The 16,051-nt window shown below is 37.1% G+C and overlaps 1 protein-coding gene across 1 annotated transcript in view; it reads right to left on the reverse strand.

Moving 5' to 3' along the window:
- CCDC171 (coiled-coil domain containing 171) overlaps positions 1 to 16,051 on the reverse strand; it is a gene marked incomplete at both ends in the record, with an annotated part of 260,866 nt that overhangs the window by 206,087 nt on the left and 38,728 nt on the right. Inside the window, 2 exon segments of the mRNA XM_079548267.1 lie at positions 941 to 1,043; positions 11,747 to 11,885. Coding sequence (XP_079404393.1) covers positions 941 to 1,043; positions 11,747 to 11,885 — 242 coding nt within the window.

A 16,051-nucleotide genomic window follows, 5' to 3' on the forward strand; every position in this document is an offset into this window, starting at 1 on the left:
GGTCTTTGAGGATGAAAAGTCTTAGGTTTCTCTATTCCATTCTAACAGTACCAAGTTCTAAAAAAGATGCTTATATATATGTATATACACACATCCGTCCTCAGATGTGCTACATCACCTTTTACACCCACTGCTGCTCAACAGTGCAGAAATCTATCATCACAATTTAAATAAAATAAATTCATTTGCCCTTTAAGCAACTTTTTATCTATTTTGTTTTTTTTTTCCTAGTTTATTTGCTCCGGCAGTTGGAAGTTTTTCATGTCTAGCTAGAATTATATACATAAAATTATTTTTAGATAATTTAAAATAGAAAAAGTGTACAGTTTCACTTAAAGAAATTAACACCTTCCCCATTAAAATACAATTTCCTAGCCACCATTTTGAATGTTTAAGCACATGGCAGTTTGCTGAGTGACAAACATTAACTTAAAATTCATTTAATGAGAACAGAAAAATATTTTTTGTTTTATATTAATCAAATGAACGCAAGACAATATTAGTGCAGAATCAACAATAAAAAGTATTGTGCTATATCATGTGTCCTACACAACCTTTTTGAATATATGACCTTTATGTTGCTGAAGGTTGCCTCTGAATTTGGCTCAGTTCAGGCAAAACATCTGTTCCCTTTGCAGGTATACTGTAAGGACTTTTTTCTCAGTTGGATTTAGAGCACAGCAAGTGAGCCCTTTTCTGACCGATCACATATACCCCAGCATTTGTAAATCAAGCTCTGGGCTGACAACAGCAAGTCCACATTCCGTCACCCTTTCTCAGCTAGCAAGGCCATCTGACTGCTGTGAGAACTGCTCTTATCATGTCATCAAATCAAAGCATGTTGAGAAGAGGGAATGCAAGAGGCATCTGCAGAATTCCCACAATGTAGTGACTTTGGAACATTGACAGATGCATCTGTCATTTTATACCTTCAACTAACCTGCTGTCCGCTGGCCTGACATAGCAAAGCTGTCCAAGAGTAACTTCAGCTCCATCATGTTGTTTTCGTATGTCTCTGTAACAAAGACCTGGTGTTTCTTGGCCTTTATTTGACAGGAGATGCAAACAAGAGGGGAAAAAAGAAATCCATTATAATAGCAAAAGCATAAGCAGTACAGATCACAATATTCTTGTTGCCATTGAAATTTAAATTCATATTATATTTGTCACTCCTTTTCTTAAGTCAAGAGAGCTAATATCACCATAAATAATTAACAGAGTTTTATGGAACCTTGAAATCTGTTTAAAATAGAAGTATAAGCTCCAAATAGTGAAAACAAAAATAAAAAAAGATTGTATTTAAAACTAGTCTTAATCTTCTGCTGCTTTAAAAATATCTTAATGACTGCTAATTAACCACTGTCCAACAATGAAAGCAATGAAATCTACCGCTATAACCTACAAGGACATCCAGAAAGACAACAAACTACTGGCAGACAGGCTAGAAATTCATTATTTGGCGCTCTGTCAAATCCCACACCTATTCTCATTGCAAATCTGTCTACTTCAGTTGTTAGTATCTTTCATGCTCGATAGTGATTTCTTCAGTCTCAAAAACTCTTCCTTTTGGATGGAATATGAAGCAGCAGAGGTCATCAGTTTCTAGCTCTGAATTTTCTTAAAGAAAGCTTTGAAACTTGTTCATTGTTCTTCAAACTAAGATACTGGATTTCCATTAAGTTTAACTCTACTTTAGAGGAGTTTTTAATCAACACAATTTAAAGACTAACAAATCATTGTTTAGGTTTATATTTGATTTTAAAACGCAGCTTTCAAAGACTGTTATTACAGATGCATCCACAATTCTAGAATTCTAGGATTCTAAGACTAGCATCCTGTTGGGCATGCACGGTTTTGATTTTTAACAAAATGCATAATTTTAGAAGAACACAGACATGATGTGATACATCTCAGGAGATCTAAAAAAAAGAGGAAATTAGACTTAAATAATTTTCATAATTAATTTCAGAATTTCATAATTCTGTAATGACAAAGATTAAGTTCAAAGATGTCTCACCACTCTTAATTATTATTTTATGAACTCTTAGCGCCCACTTTAGTAATTTCTACTTCTGTGTGATTACAAAAGATCATCCTCCTTGTACTGAGAAAAATCCTAGTGTTTTCTACAATATCTATAAACTATTGCTTTAGTTATGCTTCACTGCACATGTAAAGACCCCATCAATTTCTTAAGTATGGAAAACATCCTTCCTCAGAGAACTGCAACATACTGATAGTATATAACTGGCAGGCAAAAAAAAAAAGAAAAAAAAAAAAAAAGACATGTATTTAATTCTCTGCAGTGTTCTTCACTACTCAGTTTAAATATTTTATAAATTTGCTTTACTCTTTCAATTTTAATTATATGTACTGTATATCAACTAATATATTATTCATATGTGTATTTCAATGTTAGGTTCCCTGTAGCATTTACACGCCTTTCCTTATGTGAGAATTTGTACTAGTGTTCAAAAAAAATTTCCAAACCACTTCCATATATTTAAAAAGGGAGGTTTTAATTCTTACTCTATAGAATTCTGTATGTAGAACGAGCTTGGATTTGCTAAAATCCAGTAAAAATAGTTTATAGGATGTGAATATATTAAATCCATTTACTCTCACACACTGATATGTGAGGATGTGAAGAACATGATCAGTATCATAACGAAATAAATACTCTTTTTACATGAACCACCACAGCACAGACAAGGTCAAACTCAGCCTTCCCAGAAAAAAAATCCTTTCCCATGGAAAAGTCAAATGTGAGAGTTCTTTTATTTTGTTTTTTGTTTTTTTTTTTTTCATTTTGGTTAACTTACCACAATTTAGGTAGAATATCGCAGTTTATTTAGTCTTCACTGCTTCTTTGTGCTTTATTTGTTAACTGTATTCATATTCTGTATGCCAATTTCAGTCTTTTACACCAGAACAAAGATCAAAGGGAAATCCTCAGACTAGCCAGTTTCTCCACACTTCAGCTGCAAAGAATTTAGTATACTTCCTACATCCCACTTTCACTCTCTTCCATTACTAGAAACTAAGAAAAATATTGTGAACTACAGTGTTGGAAATCCAGACACTGGTTAGGAGTCCAAAAAGGTCTGAACATATTGATCTAATCTCTTAAGTCCCACTGACAGGAACCTAGTAAGAATGCACAGTCATAAAATCATGGAATAATTTAAGCTGACAGGGTCTCCGGAGGTCATCCAGTCCTTCTCCCCACTCAAAGCAGGGCCATGCTTGAAGTAAGGTTATGCTGTTCAGAGCAATGTCCAGGAAAGTTGTGAGTGTCCTCAAGGATGGAGATTCGACAACCCCTGCAGGCAATCTGTTTAAGTACATCAGAATCCTTGGTGAAGTTGTTTTTTTGACTCCTCAGAGATAATTAGAATTTCCCTTTCTAAAACTTCCGCTTCCTCCCATACTTGGCACGGCCCACTCCTAAAGAGAGTGGAATTCTCTATTCTACACAAGTTTCCATGCGATGGCATTCATGGCAGTAGCTGTAACTCCCTTAGATTTCCTTTCTTCAAGTGTGTCAAACACAGTGAGCATACATAACTCTACTTTGAAAAGGAAAATAGAGTCCACTAGAGTACACAAGTCAAACACAATCAATTGTAGCTGCTGAATACAGTGGCAGCTCCAATTCCAGAAGATGAGATTACTTCTCTGCTAGAACCTCCATCCATCACCGCATTTACATTACAAGATGTCATTCCTGTGTGAATGTTTCCTAGATTACCTCAAAAGGTAAATCAAATGACAGCTTGTTTCACAGCCCACTTCAATAGAAAGAGGTGAAAGAGCACTCACAAAATGTGTGCTTTTTGCTGACTTTGCTCGACTATATGATCATTTAGGTCAACCATTCTTCAGGTTGGAGATGATCCTTGAAAATAATCCTTTTAAAATCAAAGGCAACTGAAGACCTGTAAGGATGAACAAGGACCTCCTGACTACATTCAGACATACAAAGAGAGCACACAGGACATCGAAAGAGAGACAGGTGACCTGGAAGGAAGATAGAGACACTGTCAAAGCATAGAGGGATGAACTTAGGAAAGCCAAAATCTACCCAGAATTTAATCTACAAGGACAGTAGTAAACGTGCCTTCAAGTACATCAACAGTAAAAGGAAGAGTAGGCAAAACATGGCACTGCTGCTTGAGTGGGAAAGGGATCTGATGATGAGGGCACAGAAAAGGCTTCCACAATACCATCTTTACCACTGTCTTTAATGCTAAGTCTTGCCTTCATGAATCCCGGTTTCCTAAGACCAGTGGTAAACTCTGGACCGATAAGACTTAACCTCAGAAGGGGAAGACAAGGTTAAGAAACATCTGAACAATGATGGGATGCTCTCAGAAGTTCTGAGCTAGCAGGCCAACGTCATTGTCAAGCCACTCTAAATTCTTCAGAACACCATAGTGTACATACAGCAGGGTAGGATCCTGTCATGCAGTCTCTGGACATTATTCCAAGAGTGATATTATCAGGAGTACTGTCTGCTTTATTTGCAGTTAGTTATAGGGATTTCTTATGCAATCCTGAAGTTTGCAAGAAAGCAAAGGACAAAAAAGACATGTGAGTAACTTAAGGTCAGCTGGTTTCACACTAATTCTTGAAAATCTGATGGAACAAATAATCCTGTAAGCCAGTTTTGAATACATGAAGGGCAAAAAGGTGATCAGAAATATTAGAAAGTGGAATACTCACTTCGATAATATGACAGCCTTTGACAATGAGCCATCTGTCTTGAAGGCAGAAAGGAGAGAGCAATTAAAGTTGTTTATCTTGACTTTCGTAAGTCTTTATAGACACTGCCTCCCATAACATCCTCACAGGCAAACTATTTAAGTGGAGAGTGAGGTAGATTTAAAATTGGCTGAACTGTGGGACAACTGTGGAGGGCTGTAAGCAGCAGCATAAAGCCAATGGGGTCAGAATCCTAGCAGATGTTTAACATCTTCATTGATGACTGGGATAATTGTCAGAGAGCTCTCTCAGTAAGTTTTCAGGTAGAAAACTCAAAGGATTGACTGATTCACCAGAGAGGTTGCACTACCCTTCAGAAAGACCTGAAAATAGATGAGGAATGGGCCAACAGGAACTTCAGGAAGTTCAAAATCCGGAAGTGCAAAGTCTTGCATCTGAGAAAGAATAAAGTCATGTAGCAGTTCAAGTAACTTGTAGAAAAAAGGAACTAAAATGCCATGAAACTGACAATGAAACAGCAATGTATGTTGAGGACAGAAAGTCAGTGATATCCTGGTCTATATTAGCAGCAGGTCAAGGATGGTGATGTTTCACATTCTGCTCAGTACTGCTAAGACACATCTGCAGTGCTGGATCCAGTTCTGGGCCCCTCAGTACAAGAGAGACATGGATTTATTGAAGTAAGTCTAACAAAGGGCCAAAGCTGATTAAATAAATCTGTTATATGAGGAGAAGCTGAGAGAGCTGGGGCTATTTAGCCTAAAGAAGAAAAGGCGCAGGGGAATTCAAGCAATGTCAGTAAGTACCTGACAAGAGCAAGTGAAGAGGGAGCCAGACACTTCTTTGTGGTGCTCAGACACAGGACAAGAATCAATGAACATCAACTAAAATACAAGAAATTTCACATAAAACAAGAATAAAACATTTTTACTGTGACAATGGTCAAACACTAGAACACGCTGCCCAAAGACACTGTGGAGTTTCTATTCTTGTAGATATTCAAAATCCACCTGGACACCATCCTGAGCAGCCTGATTCACTTGACCCTGATCTGAACACTGAGTGCATTAGACAGTCTCCAAAGGTGCCTGCCAGCAACAATGACTCTGCCACTTTGTGTGATTATTCTGAAGGGAAGGTACTCTCAGGAAGAGATAAAAAGATAGTCTAGTTAGAGAAAATACCATTTCCACTATCATATCTGATTTAAAGAAGCCTAATTACACTCAAAAAAAACACCCTAGAATTTGAAATTTTCCAAGCACATTAGAAGTATTTCCTCTTCCTCACAAACATTCTCTGCCTCTGAAAATATTCAGGATGAAAGGCTAGAAACCAAACAATATGGTGGTAAAGTTGTAATTCAGAAATCTAGAATAGATTCTGGATTGTAGTCCTTTCTCCAAGTCAGAAGGCTCTTAGTATGATAAAATGTCCCTTCAGAACAGAAGAGGTTCTGGCAGAAGAATGTGTTTCACCAAATATTCACATAAGCATCGATCTGAAAACACAACTGCATTTTTCAAGAAATTAAATAGAAGCCAAACATTTTTCATTACCATTGGAAAAAAATCCAAATGCTAGTTATTCTTATTTAAAGAAAACTGCAAGCACTGAATAAGTAATAGGAAAACTACTACTTACAAATTATTCCACTCACTGTCAGAATTACACTTAATATTCCAGAAGCATTTGCATTTATCTGGACAATACCCTATTACCGTGATTGCAAAAGTATTCTCATTAATTACCAATCTTCTATCTTAGTATCATTATATAATCAGCTCCAGGAGCCAAGTCCCACTGATTTATTCAGTACTTTCCAAGAGTAAACAGCAGTGTTGAATGAAGTAAATATAAACCCTACTATATGCACTTCAGTAATAGCCCCTATGACTTGATTCTGAAAATGTGCACGTTAGCCTCAATAGCATTTAAGAATAAACATGTAGACAAGAGTTTGAGGTCCTTCCAAAATCATCTGAACAGAACTCCAGATCTATCGTACAGCAGAGTAGGATCCTGTCATGCAGTCTCTGGACATTATTCCAAGAGTGATATTCTCAGGAGTACTGTCTGCCTTATTTGCAGTTAGTTACAGGGATTTCCTGTGCGATCCTATTGCACATAGACTAATTCAGCCCCTTAGTGTGCTGTCCAGGTCTCATCTGTTTACACTGGAGCGTGTGTCAAAAGCCAGACACCCACACAGCCACCAAGCAGCAGCATACGTCCAGCTACTCCTTGAAAAGACGTTAGGTAAATCATAGAATCACAAAGGTTGGAAAAAATTTCTAAGATCATTTAGTCTCTCCATCAATCCATGCCTGCTAAGAGATACCACTCAGTGCCACATCTAGCCTTTTCTTTAAAATCTCCATGGGTGGTCACTCCACAGCTTCTCTGATCAGTCTGTTTTGATACTCCACCACTGTTTCTGAGAAGAAATTTTTCCTAATATCCAACCCAAGCATCCCCTGGAGCTGGAGCCACTTGAAGCTTTCCTCCTATTGCTACTTATCTGGGAAGAAAGGCTGTCTCCCACCTTGCTACAACCTTCGTTCAGGTCGCTCTATAAAGCAATCTGGTCTCCCCTGAGCTTCCTCTTCTCCAAGCTTTACAAAAGCATCAGCACATTTACCAAGCATGACCCTAAGGGAGCCAAAGGAAGGCAATGACAGAAATAGCTCCAAAAGACTGTTCCAAAAAGTCTTAACAAAACTTAGTTTTACTCAAGTGATAGTCTGTATTGCAGCATAGTTAAGTAATCAGGCATGACCTACAGTATTAAAATAATCCCCAATATCTATCTTTCTCTTTTTTGCTAATTTTTCATCAAGTTATCTAGCTATAAAATACTTCATTAATTTCCTTTGTTTTTTTATGTTAGCTAGAGTTTTTGAAAGTCTATAGAGGAGCCTTTAAGATGTGCATAGTAAATTAAATCCAATTTTTCAAGAAATACGGTGTCTCACATTTAATAACTTGAAATAAAAATAATCAAAAATGTTCAAATTTTGAACTTAAATTGTTTTAGTTTCCTACAAAGAACTCTGCAACAAGTTTTGGTTGGAGACAATTTTTTGCTTGTTTAAATCAGAGAAAATTTCTCAAGAATTAACAACTTTAAAAGTACTTCTTAGGCATCTATCTTCGAACACTGGGACATCAATATGATTTATTAAACTTCTTTATTTAAATAAAGACAACAGAAGTAGGAACACTCTTGCCCTGAGTTCCGGCAAGCAAAACAAGAATATAAAACAAGGTAACGCAACAGTAAAAATAAGGCAATATAACATTAAAAAATCACTAACACTCTTTGGGTTTTAGGTTTTGTTTTGAGCTTTTTTTGTTTGTTTGTTTGTTTTTTTAAACTTGCAACAAAAAACTCTATTCACAGTAAATTATCTAGATGAAATTCCACCTCTGCCTTTGAGTAGCAGAGTCTACTCCATAGAATTTGTAGTACAAATTTTTGCTCTATTCAATCAATACATAGAAAGCTACTATTAAAGAATAATTGCTACTGCCTATGTATATGAAATAGATTCTCTAACAATCCTGCCCTGACTTTCAGCTCATAATAGCTTACAAGACTATTACAGATGGCCTAAATATATACATCACATGATTGCACACAACTGAAAGATTTATATGCTGCAAGGCAAAAAAACCTCTGTACGTAATCTATTACCTTTCTTATACACTAATTATATAATTATTCTACTCCTGACAGTATCTATACAAAGGGGAGTAAATGAATACACAATACGTCCAGATTAAGGAAGTTTACCCGAAAAAAACACTATTCTTCATGACTGCAAATTCCCAATATGCACTCCTGTGAATTGCCAAGTTCCTCAAATTTCAATATACATCTCACATAAAATAATGGTTCAACATCTCCCTCTTGTCTGGTAAAAAGTATTAATATTCATCCACTACTAGGTGCCAGAAATGTAAATACCTCAAGTAAAATTAAAACCTATTCAAGACACCACTTATTCTTTCAATGGCGCAGGATTACAGCTGGGACTGTTTCAATTTAAAACCAGCTCTGAATCACAATGCCCATTCTTCCAAATTCCTGTTCCTCAAGCTAAAACTTCTGAAAGCCCAAGCTGGAAATAATGACAAGCTTGAGACCAATTTCCTCAGTAAGAACACAATGGAAATCTTGAGAGCTTCCTCATGCTGAACATTCATAAGCAGTTTTGTTAGATACCAGCAGATTCTACCACATTTAATCCATGCAAATACCTGGTAAACTTCAATCACATGCTGATATCTAAAATTAAAAGCAATGTAACTACTTTACTATACATTCAATTGAGTCATTAAAAGAAAGTTCTTTTTTGAAATAAAAAGTTTCCAAATAATGTATTTGATTCACGTGCAACTTTACTTCTCCAAAAACAAACAGCCTTCACTAATTGGTTATATTTCCCAAGACATTTTACAAACAAAAATATTAACTTGCATTACGGCAGTACAGTTAGAAACCAATATAAGATTACGAGCCTGAAGTGGAACGTCCATATTCAGGTTGTCTAACAGTAGTATAAAATACAGGAAAGTAATAAATAGATCAAGGAAGCAGAAAGGAAAATGAAGAAAGAGAACAGACTGGCATTTTCACACAACTTTAGTATGTGCCCGATAACACTACTTGACAAGCTATATATACTTACCTTTTGCCAGAGTGTTCTGCTTTTTTATTTTGGGAAAAATACAAAAATTTTTAAAAATAATTTTTTTTAAAAAAGCTGTCCAGACTGAATAAACACGACCACACACAGCCACTCCTGCTTCCCAAAAAAATACCTAGTCTCAGGAAAAATACAAAGTCATCCAAGGTGATAAAAACCTAGCCCCATAGGGTATCTCAAATACAACTCCACAAAAATTATGATTACTTTTATTACCTGCTCAAGATAGACTTCTGGTTTGAAATAATTCCAGTGTAACAACTCAAACGACTAGTTCTTTGCACAAGATACTTGCTTAATTGAGACAAATTATTCTGCTTTTTATCTTTCTATAATGTAATGTTCATTTCAAAAGCATTATTTAAACACTTCAGTCATTACCAGAAACCTAGACCAGGCACAGAATTTGCTCTTTTTTTTTTTGGTCAGATATAGCATCATATTACTAATGGCACAAAACAAAAGCTCGTATCACAATGGTTGCTAGCAAGTGTCAAAAGGTTCATGGTAGAAATATGTCATATTGAATTTGCGTTTTATGTATATGAATACATACCAGTCATTAGTGATAGTAGTTAGGGGATTTACTTGCTTTTCTATTTTCATATTGCTTTTGTGCCAGGCGATATGATTTCTCTAGGCCAGCAACTGTTTCTTACTATATTACTGCTTGTATGAAAGAAGCTGCTGAGATTTTCCCAAAATGAAGAAGGCTTTGTTTTTCATTTGGTTTTCAAACATACGTTATGAAACTGTTCAACAACTGGGTATGAGAACAATGGAATAACTCCAACTAAAAAGGAAGAACCATTTGATATCATGTGAAGCCAGTAATCAGCTATACGGCAAAATGTAAAATCACTGAATAAGTGAATGCTTTGCCATTCATACACACTAATTTTGTAGTTACTGTAAAAATGGCCAACCAGTGTAAGTTTGAATGAGGAGACCAAATGCACCAAAACATTGAGAAGAGCAAGGACTGACATACAAGAAATCTAAATACCTGGGCACAAAATATCGGAGCAATTTTTAGTTTATCTTTGTTGTATTACAGAACACAGAGGGATCATACTCTGCCAGAGGACAGAATAAGTTGATCCTAAGTACTTAATCAGATCTTATTTATAAACGCAGGCAATAGACCTCCATGGACTAATTCTTGTCTGAACTAAAGTATATGAATTTTACAGAAATCACACACAATATTGATTCACCATTCGTGATGGAGAATCCACAACCCTTCAGCAATTTTTACCACAAAAGGCAATTACAAGCTTCTTTTCCAATTCAATGCTATCTAATTTCCAATTTTCACTTATTTGGCTACCCATCGCCCAGGAAATTGCAATTATCAAGTGTACTTGTTCACCATGTTTTCGTTTACAGACTGCAAACACATCACCCATTAAAACATCTTCACTTTTCATATTATCTAAACAGGAGATAGCAACGTGTCTACAGATCCTCTGAAGCAGACCTCTGCTCCTTTTCACTGACATTACAATATCTACCAAGAGGGAATCGACTACTTTTACCTTCCAAACTCAGCTCCAGGAGATGAAAAAACGAGAAATTTGCAGTCCAGTATTAAAACACAGTTTATATTTATGAAGTACAGAAATACTGAAAATGCTTCTACATAGCTGAAGATTTTACACAGCATGCCTAAGATATTTGCTTTATCCCTACTGCTATGCAAAAGAACGGGAAAGTCATTATTCAATCGTAGGTGAGCAGAGGAAAGGTTCCAGTTTGTCATGAAAAAAAAAAAAAAGAGAGAAAAAACAAAGATTCCAGAGAATAATTCAGTAAAATACATCTAAATATCCTCTGCATTGTCACATTCAAACTAGTTATTTATTAAAGCCAAATGTTTGCAGAAAAAAACAACATGTTGTGTGAAATAAATATGCTTACAGTGGCAGCTAACAAGGACTGTAGACTGAAAAGGGCATGCTAGAAAGATATCACATTCTCTGCAATGAATCATAATCCATTTCTAAAAATTGCTGCCCTCTCTAAAAATGTAAACACAAGTTACTCTTTGCCTTATAGGCACACTTTCAAAGTAGTTGTTTTCTGGAAAACAAAAAACAAAAAAACCCCAAAAACCTCTTCAATTAAATACAGGAAGTACATTTCCAAATTAGATTCTGCAGTGTATTAGCTACACATATTAACATTTTACCAGAAAAAGCAACAAGTAAGACTAGAGTAACACAATGATTGAGTTCTTCCACAAATGCATCTTATGTACATAATACGTCGAAAAAGCCCTAAGAAGCATCACTGGTATTCTGCCTTACCATTGCAAGTTTATCTTGTAGTTCTCTATGAGTTTTTTCACTCTCCCGTAGTCTCTCCAACAGATCTTTAATTACCTCCTTCTTTTCCTCAATCTTCTCATTCATTTGCTTGTTTGTAGAGATATACTCCCTTTCTAATCTGGAAAGTTTCAGCATTAAAACATTTATTCATTTATTAATCAAAAATACTTTTGACAGCTATACTATATACTTTTAAACATAATCATATACTTTTAAACATCTGATGTTTACACACTGTAGGACTTCTGAAGTTGCATACTATATTTTTCAATGGAAAAAAGTTGTTTTCCTTTCAAGAAGAACTTTTTCATTAAGTGGTATGTTTTCCAGTTACTGATGCTTTTACTAGTCATAAATTTATTCAGTTATTTTAATATGCCCTTCAAATTATATGTAATAAACAGAATTCATTGAATTTTAATTAACACAGCAGCTCTCTTCAGAAATACCATGTCAAGTCTTACGTAATCAACTCTGTTTTCAAATACAAGGCTTCCTCCTAATATTTCCTAAGAGCTGACCATATTCTACTCGCAATGGCATGCCTTTAGAGTTTTCCACCAGCAGACTCTTCAAGGAACCTACCAGAACTCTCTCTCTCTCATGATATCCAGGAAACTAACATATATAGAGAATGGTTGGCTAAACAACTCATGAAAGTTGCAGGACTAAACAGTTCGCAGGAGACAGAAGTAACAAGTCAAATCCTGGGAGGAATTTAGAAAGATTGCCAGACACATCTGTATTGTGTCAAAAGCCAAAACGCACTTTGATTTGATGTTTGTAAAGGATGACCAAAACAAGAAGAGATTTTACCACCATGCTGTGGTAGGAAAAACAAACGTGGGCCTGTTTTCTGTACAGGTCAGGTAATTCATCAACACGCTCAATGCCTTCTTTGCCTCAGACTTCACCAACAAGGTTTCCTAAGCCTCTGTCATTAAGAAAGAGAACGGCTAAATGCAAACAAGAATTGAGTGAGCAATTACTTATGAAGACAGAACCCACAGAAACAGAAGAGATAGGCTTATCTACATTCAAAGGTGCTGACAGAGCTAGACCATCACAGAAAGGCTTCTTGCTATCATCTCTGAAATACTGAGATCAGAGAGGTCCCTGGCACACCTATAGCAAAGAAGGACAAAAGAACAAACCATTGGATTACAGACCAGTTAGCCTTCTCTCAGGAAGATCAGAGAGCAATTACTCTTAGAACAAGCTTCTGGGCTCATGAAAGTCAGACAGATGACTGGGGAAAAAATCAGAGGATTTATTAAGATTAAATCATGTCTGAACCACACAGCTACCTGTAAAAGAACAACAAGATTTGTGGACAAAAGGAAAGCAGTGAATAACGTGTAATTCAGCTTCAGCAAAGTTTCTGACACTGTTACACAGCACTGTTACAGGCAAATTAGAACTTCACTGTCTTGATACAAGGACTAACATGTAGATTTAAAAAAAAAAAAAAAAAAAAGGCTAGATAGTAAAGTTCAGATGGTAGTTGGGGGTAACTACTGTAGGATACTACAGAATTCTATACTAGAATCTGATTGACATCTTTATCAATCACATGGATTAGGACAAGAGTGCAATTGGATGGAAAGAGGTCACAACACAACAAAATTTATATGCTCAAGCAAAGAACATACACAGACATGAGGTACACCCTAGCATGAAGCTTCTGAAATACAACACTGACAAATGCAAAGTCCAGGGTTTAGGAAGGAAGAGCCCCTTCGAAGCAATACAGCTGGTGACCAGCTGGAGAGCAGCTCTACTCAAAAAGAACCAGGTAGACAGCAAGTCAGCCACAAATAACTGAAACATGGTGGGATCACTTTTATGACCGGAATGTTGCAGTGGCTATAAGCTCTTCAGAATGGATAAGTAAGGAACAAGAGGCAGCGGGGTGACTTTGTATGTTATGAAACATTTTGATGTTGTAAAGTCAATGTTGGTAAAGATACAGTCAAGGCCCTATGGGTAAGGATCAGAGCAAAGCCAAAAAGGTTGATATCCTGGGGAGAGTTTGTTGCAGACCATCCAACCAGAATGAAATGGCAAATTAAGCATTCTACAAGCTGCCATTGGAAATCACAGAGTCATTAGCCCTTGTTCTCATAGAAAACTTCAGCTTGCCAGATACTTGCTGGAAATACAATAGCACAGAAAAGAGAAAACCTAGGAGGTTCCTGAAGTGTGTGGAAGATAGCTTCCTAACACATCTGGTAGGACAGCCAGGAAGGTGCTCTGCTAGATTTGCTATTTACAGAGAAGGACTGATGGGAGACACGATGGTCTGAAGCTGCCTCTGTCATAGTAACCACAAAATGATAAAGTTCTTGATGAAGTCAGGAGGGGCATCAGAAAAACTGCTATCTTCCAGACTTCCAGAGGGCGGATCTTGGAGTTTTTAGGACATTAGTAGGCAGAGTCCTGTAGGATACAGTTCTGAAGGACAAAGTGCCCATGAAGGCTGGACATTTCTCAGGAAAGAAGTCTTAAAGGTGCAGGAGCAGACCATCTCTGGTGTACCTTACGACAAGCAACAGAGAAGAGCACCAGAGAAGAGCTTTTGCTGAAACTCAGGGGAAAAAAAGAGAGCTTACCACCTTTGAAAGGAGAGGAATGCGAAGGAAGTTGCCTGAAGTTGCAGAGGGAAAATTAAAAAGGCAGGAACCCAGCAAAAACTTAATCTGATCACCATTCTTGACTTCACCAGACTCCCTCATTTTCTAGCTGATTTTGGTTTCAAGTTTTTTAGTTTTATTTGGGGGGGAGATTTTTTTGAAGTTAATTATTGAAGTGAATAGAATTGTTTTTACAAATACATTAACAGCTAAAAGGAGCCCAGGAGAATATACATCCTTTATTGGATGCAACGGGGAGCATTACTACCAAGGACAAGGAAAAGGCTGAGTACTCAATGCTATCTTTGCTTCTATCTTTAATAGTCAATAGGGTACTGAGTTCTCTGAGCTTGAAGACAGAGATGGGGAACAGAATAAACACATTACAATTCAGGAGAGAACAGCTACCATCTACACTATCACATGTCCATGGACCCAGACTGGACCTACATAAGCTAGCAGAAATGCTCACCAAGCCACTTTCCATTATTTATCAACAGTCTTGGTCAGGTGGGAAGCTCCCAGACAACTGGATGAAGTCACGTTGCATAACAGTCAACAAGACCAAGTGCTGGGTCCTGCACTTTGGTCACAAGAAATCTACAAAATGCTAGAGACATGAGGCAGAGAAGCTGGCAATCTATATGCAGGAAAAGGATCTGGGGATGTTAGTTGACTGGCTGCTGAACATGAGCCAACAGCATGCTCAAGTGGCCAAAGAGGCCAATGGTATCCTGGCTTGTATCAAAAATAGTGTAGCCAGCAAGATTAGTGAAGTGATTGTGTCCCCTTGCACTTGTACTGATGAGGCTGCCCCTTAAGTACAGCGTTCAGTTTGGGGCCCACACTACAAGAACACTGAGGCCAAAAAAGTTTCTGAAGAATAGCAACAAAGGTGGTAAAGGGTCTGGAACACAAGACTTACGAGAAGCAGCTGAGGGAACTGGAGAAGGTGAGGCTCAGGTGAGACACTATCACTTTCTACAATTACTTGAAAGGATGTTGTAACAACATAAGGTTGGTTCCTTCTCTGACACAACTAGTGGGAGGATGAGAGACAGTGGCCTCAGATTATGCCAGGGGAGGTTCAGGTTGAATATTAGAAAAAAAATTGTTCTCAAAAACAGTGGTGAGGTATGGAAACAGGCTGCTCGGGAAAGTGGTGCAGTCATCATCCCTCTAGACATTCAAGAAACATGCAGAGGTGGGGACATGGCTTAGCGGACATGATACTGATGAGTTGAAGGATGGACCTGATGATCTTAGAGGTCTCTTCCAACCTTAATGATTTTCTATGATTGTATAAATTATTAGCATGACATTTTAGTACAATGCTAATAACAACAGAACTAGAGTGAGCTCATGAGAATATCACCAGAATGGTCAGGGGCTGGAGTACAGGCCATATGACGTTAGGAAACTTGGTATGTTCGGCTTGGAGAAGGGTGAATAACAGACCCCGCAGTACCTTTAAGTCACCAAGGAGACTGAGCCAGCCTCTTCACAACAAAGTATAGGACAAGAGAGAACAGTCACAAATTGAATCGGGAAAGATTCAGACTATGAGAAGCTTTCTTCCACCATGACAGTCAGTAAGAGGATCAGGCTCCCAGAAAGCTTGTGCAGTCATCATTCTCGGGGATCTTGAAGA

This window comes from Tetrao urogallus, assembly GCF_951394365.1.
Source record: "Tetrao urogallus genome assembly, chromosome: Z".
Taxonomy (NCBI): domain Eukaryota; kingdom Metazoa; phylum Chordata; class Aves; order Galliformes; family Phasianidae; genus Tetrao; species Tetrao urogallus.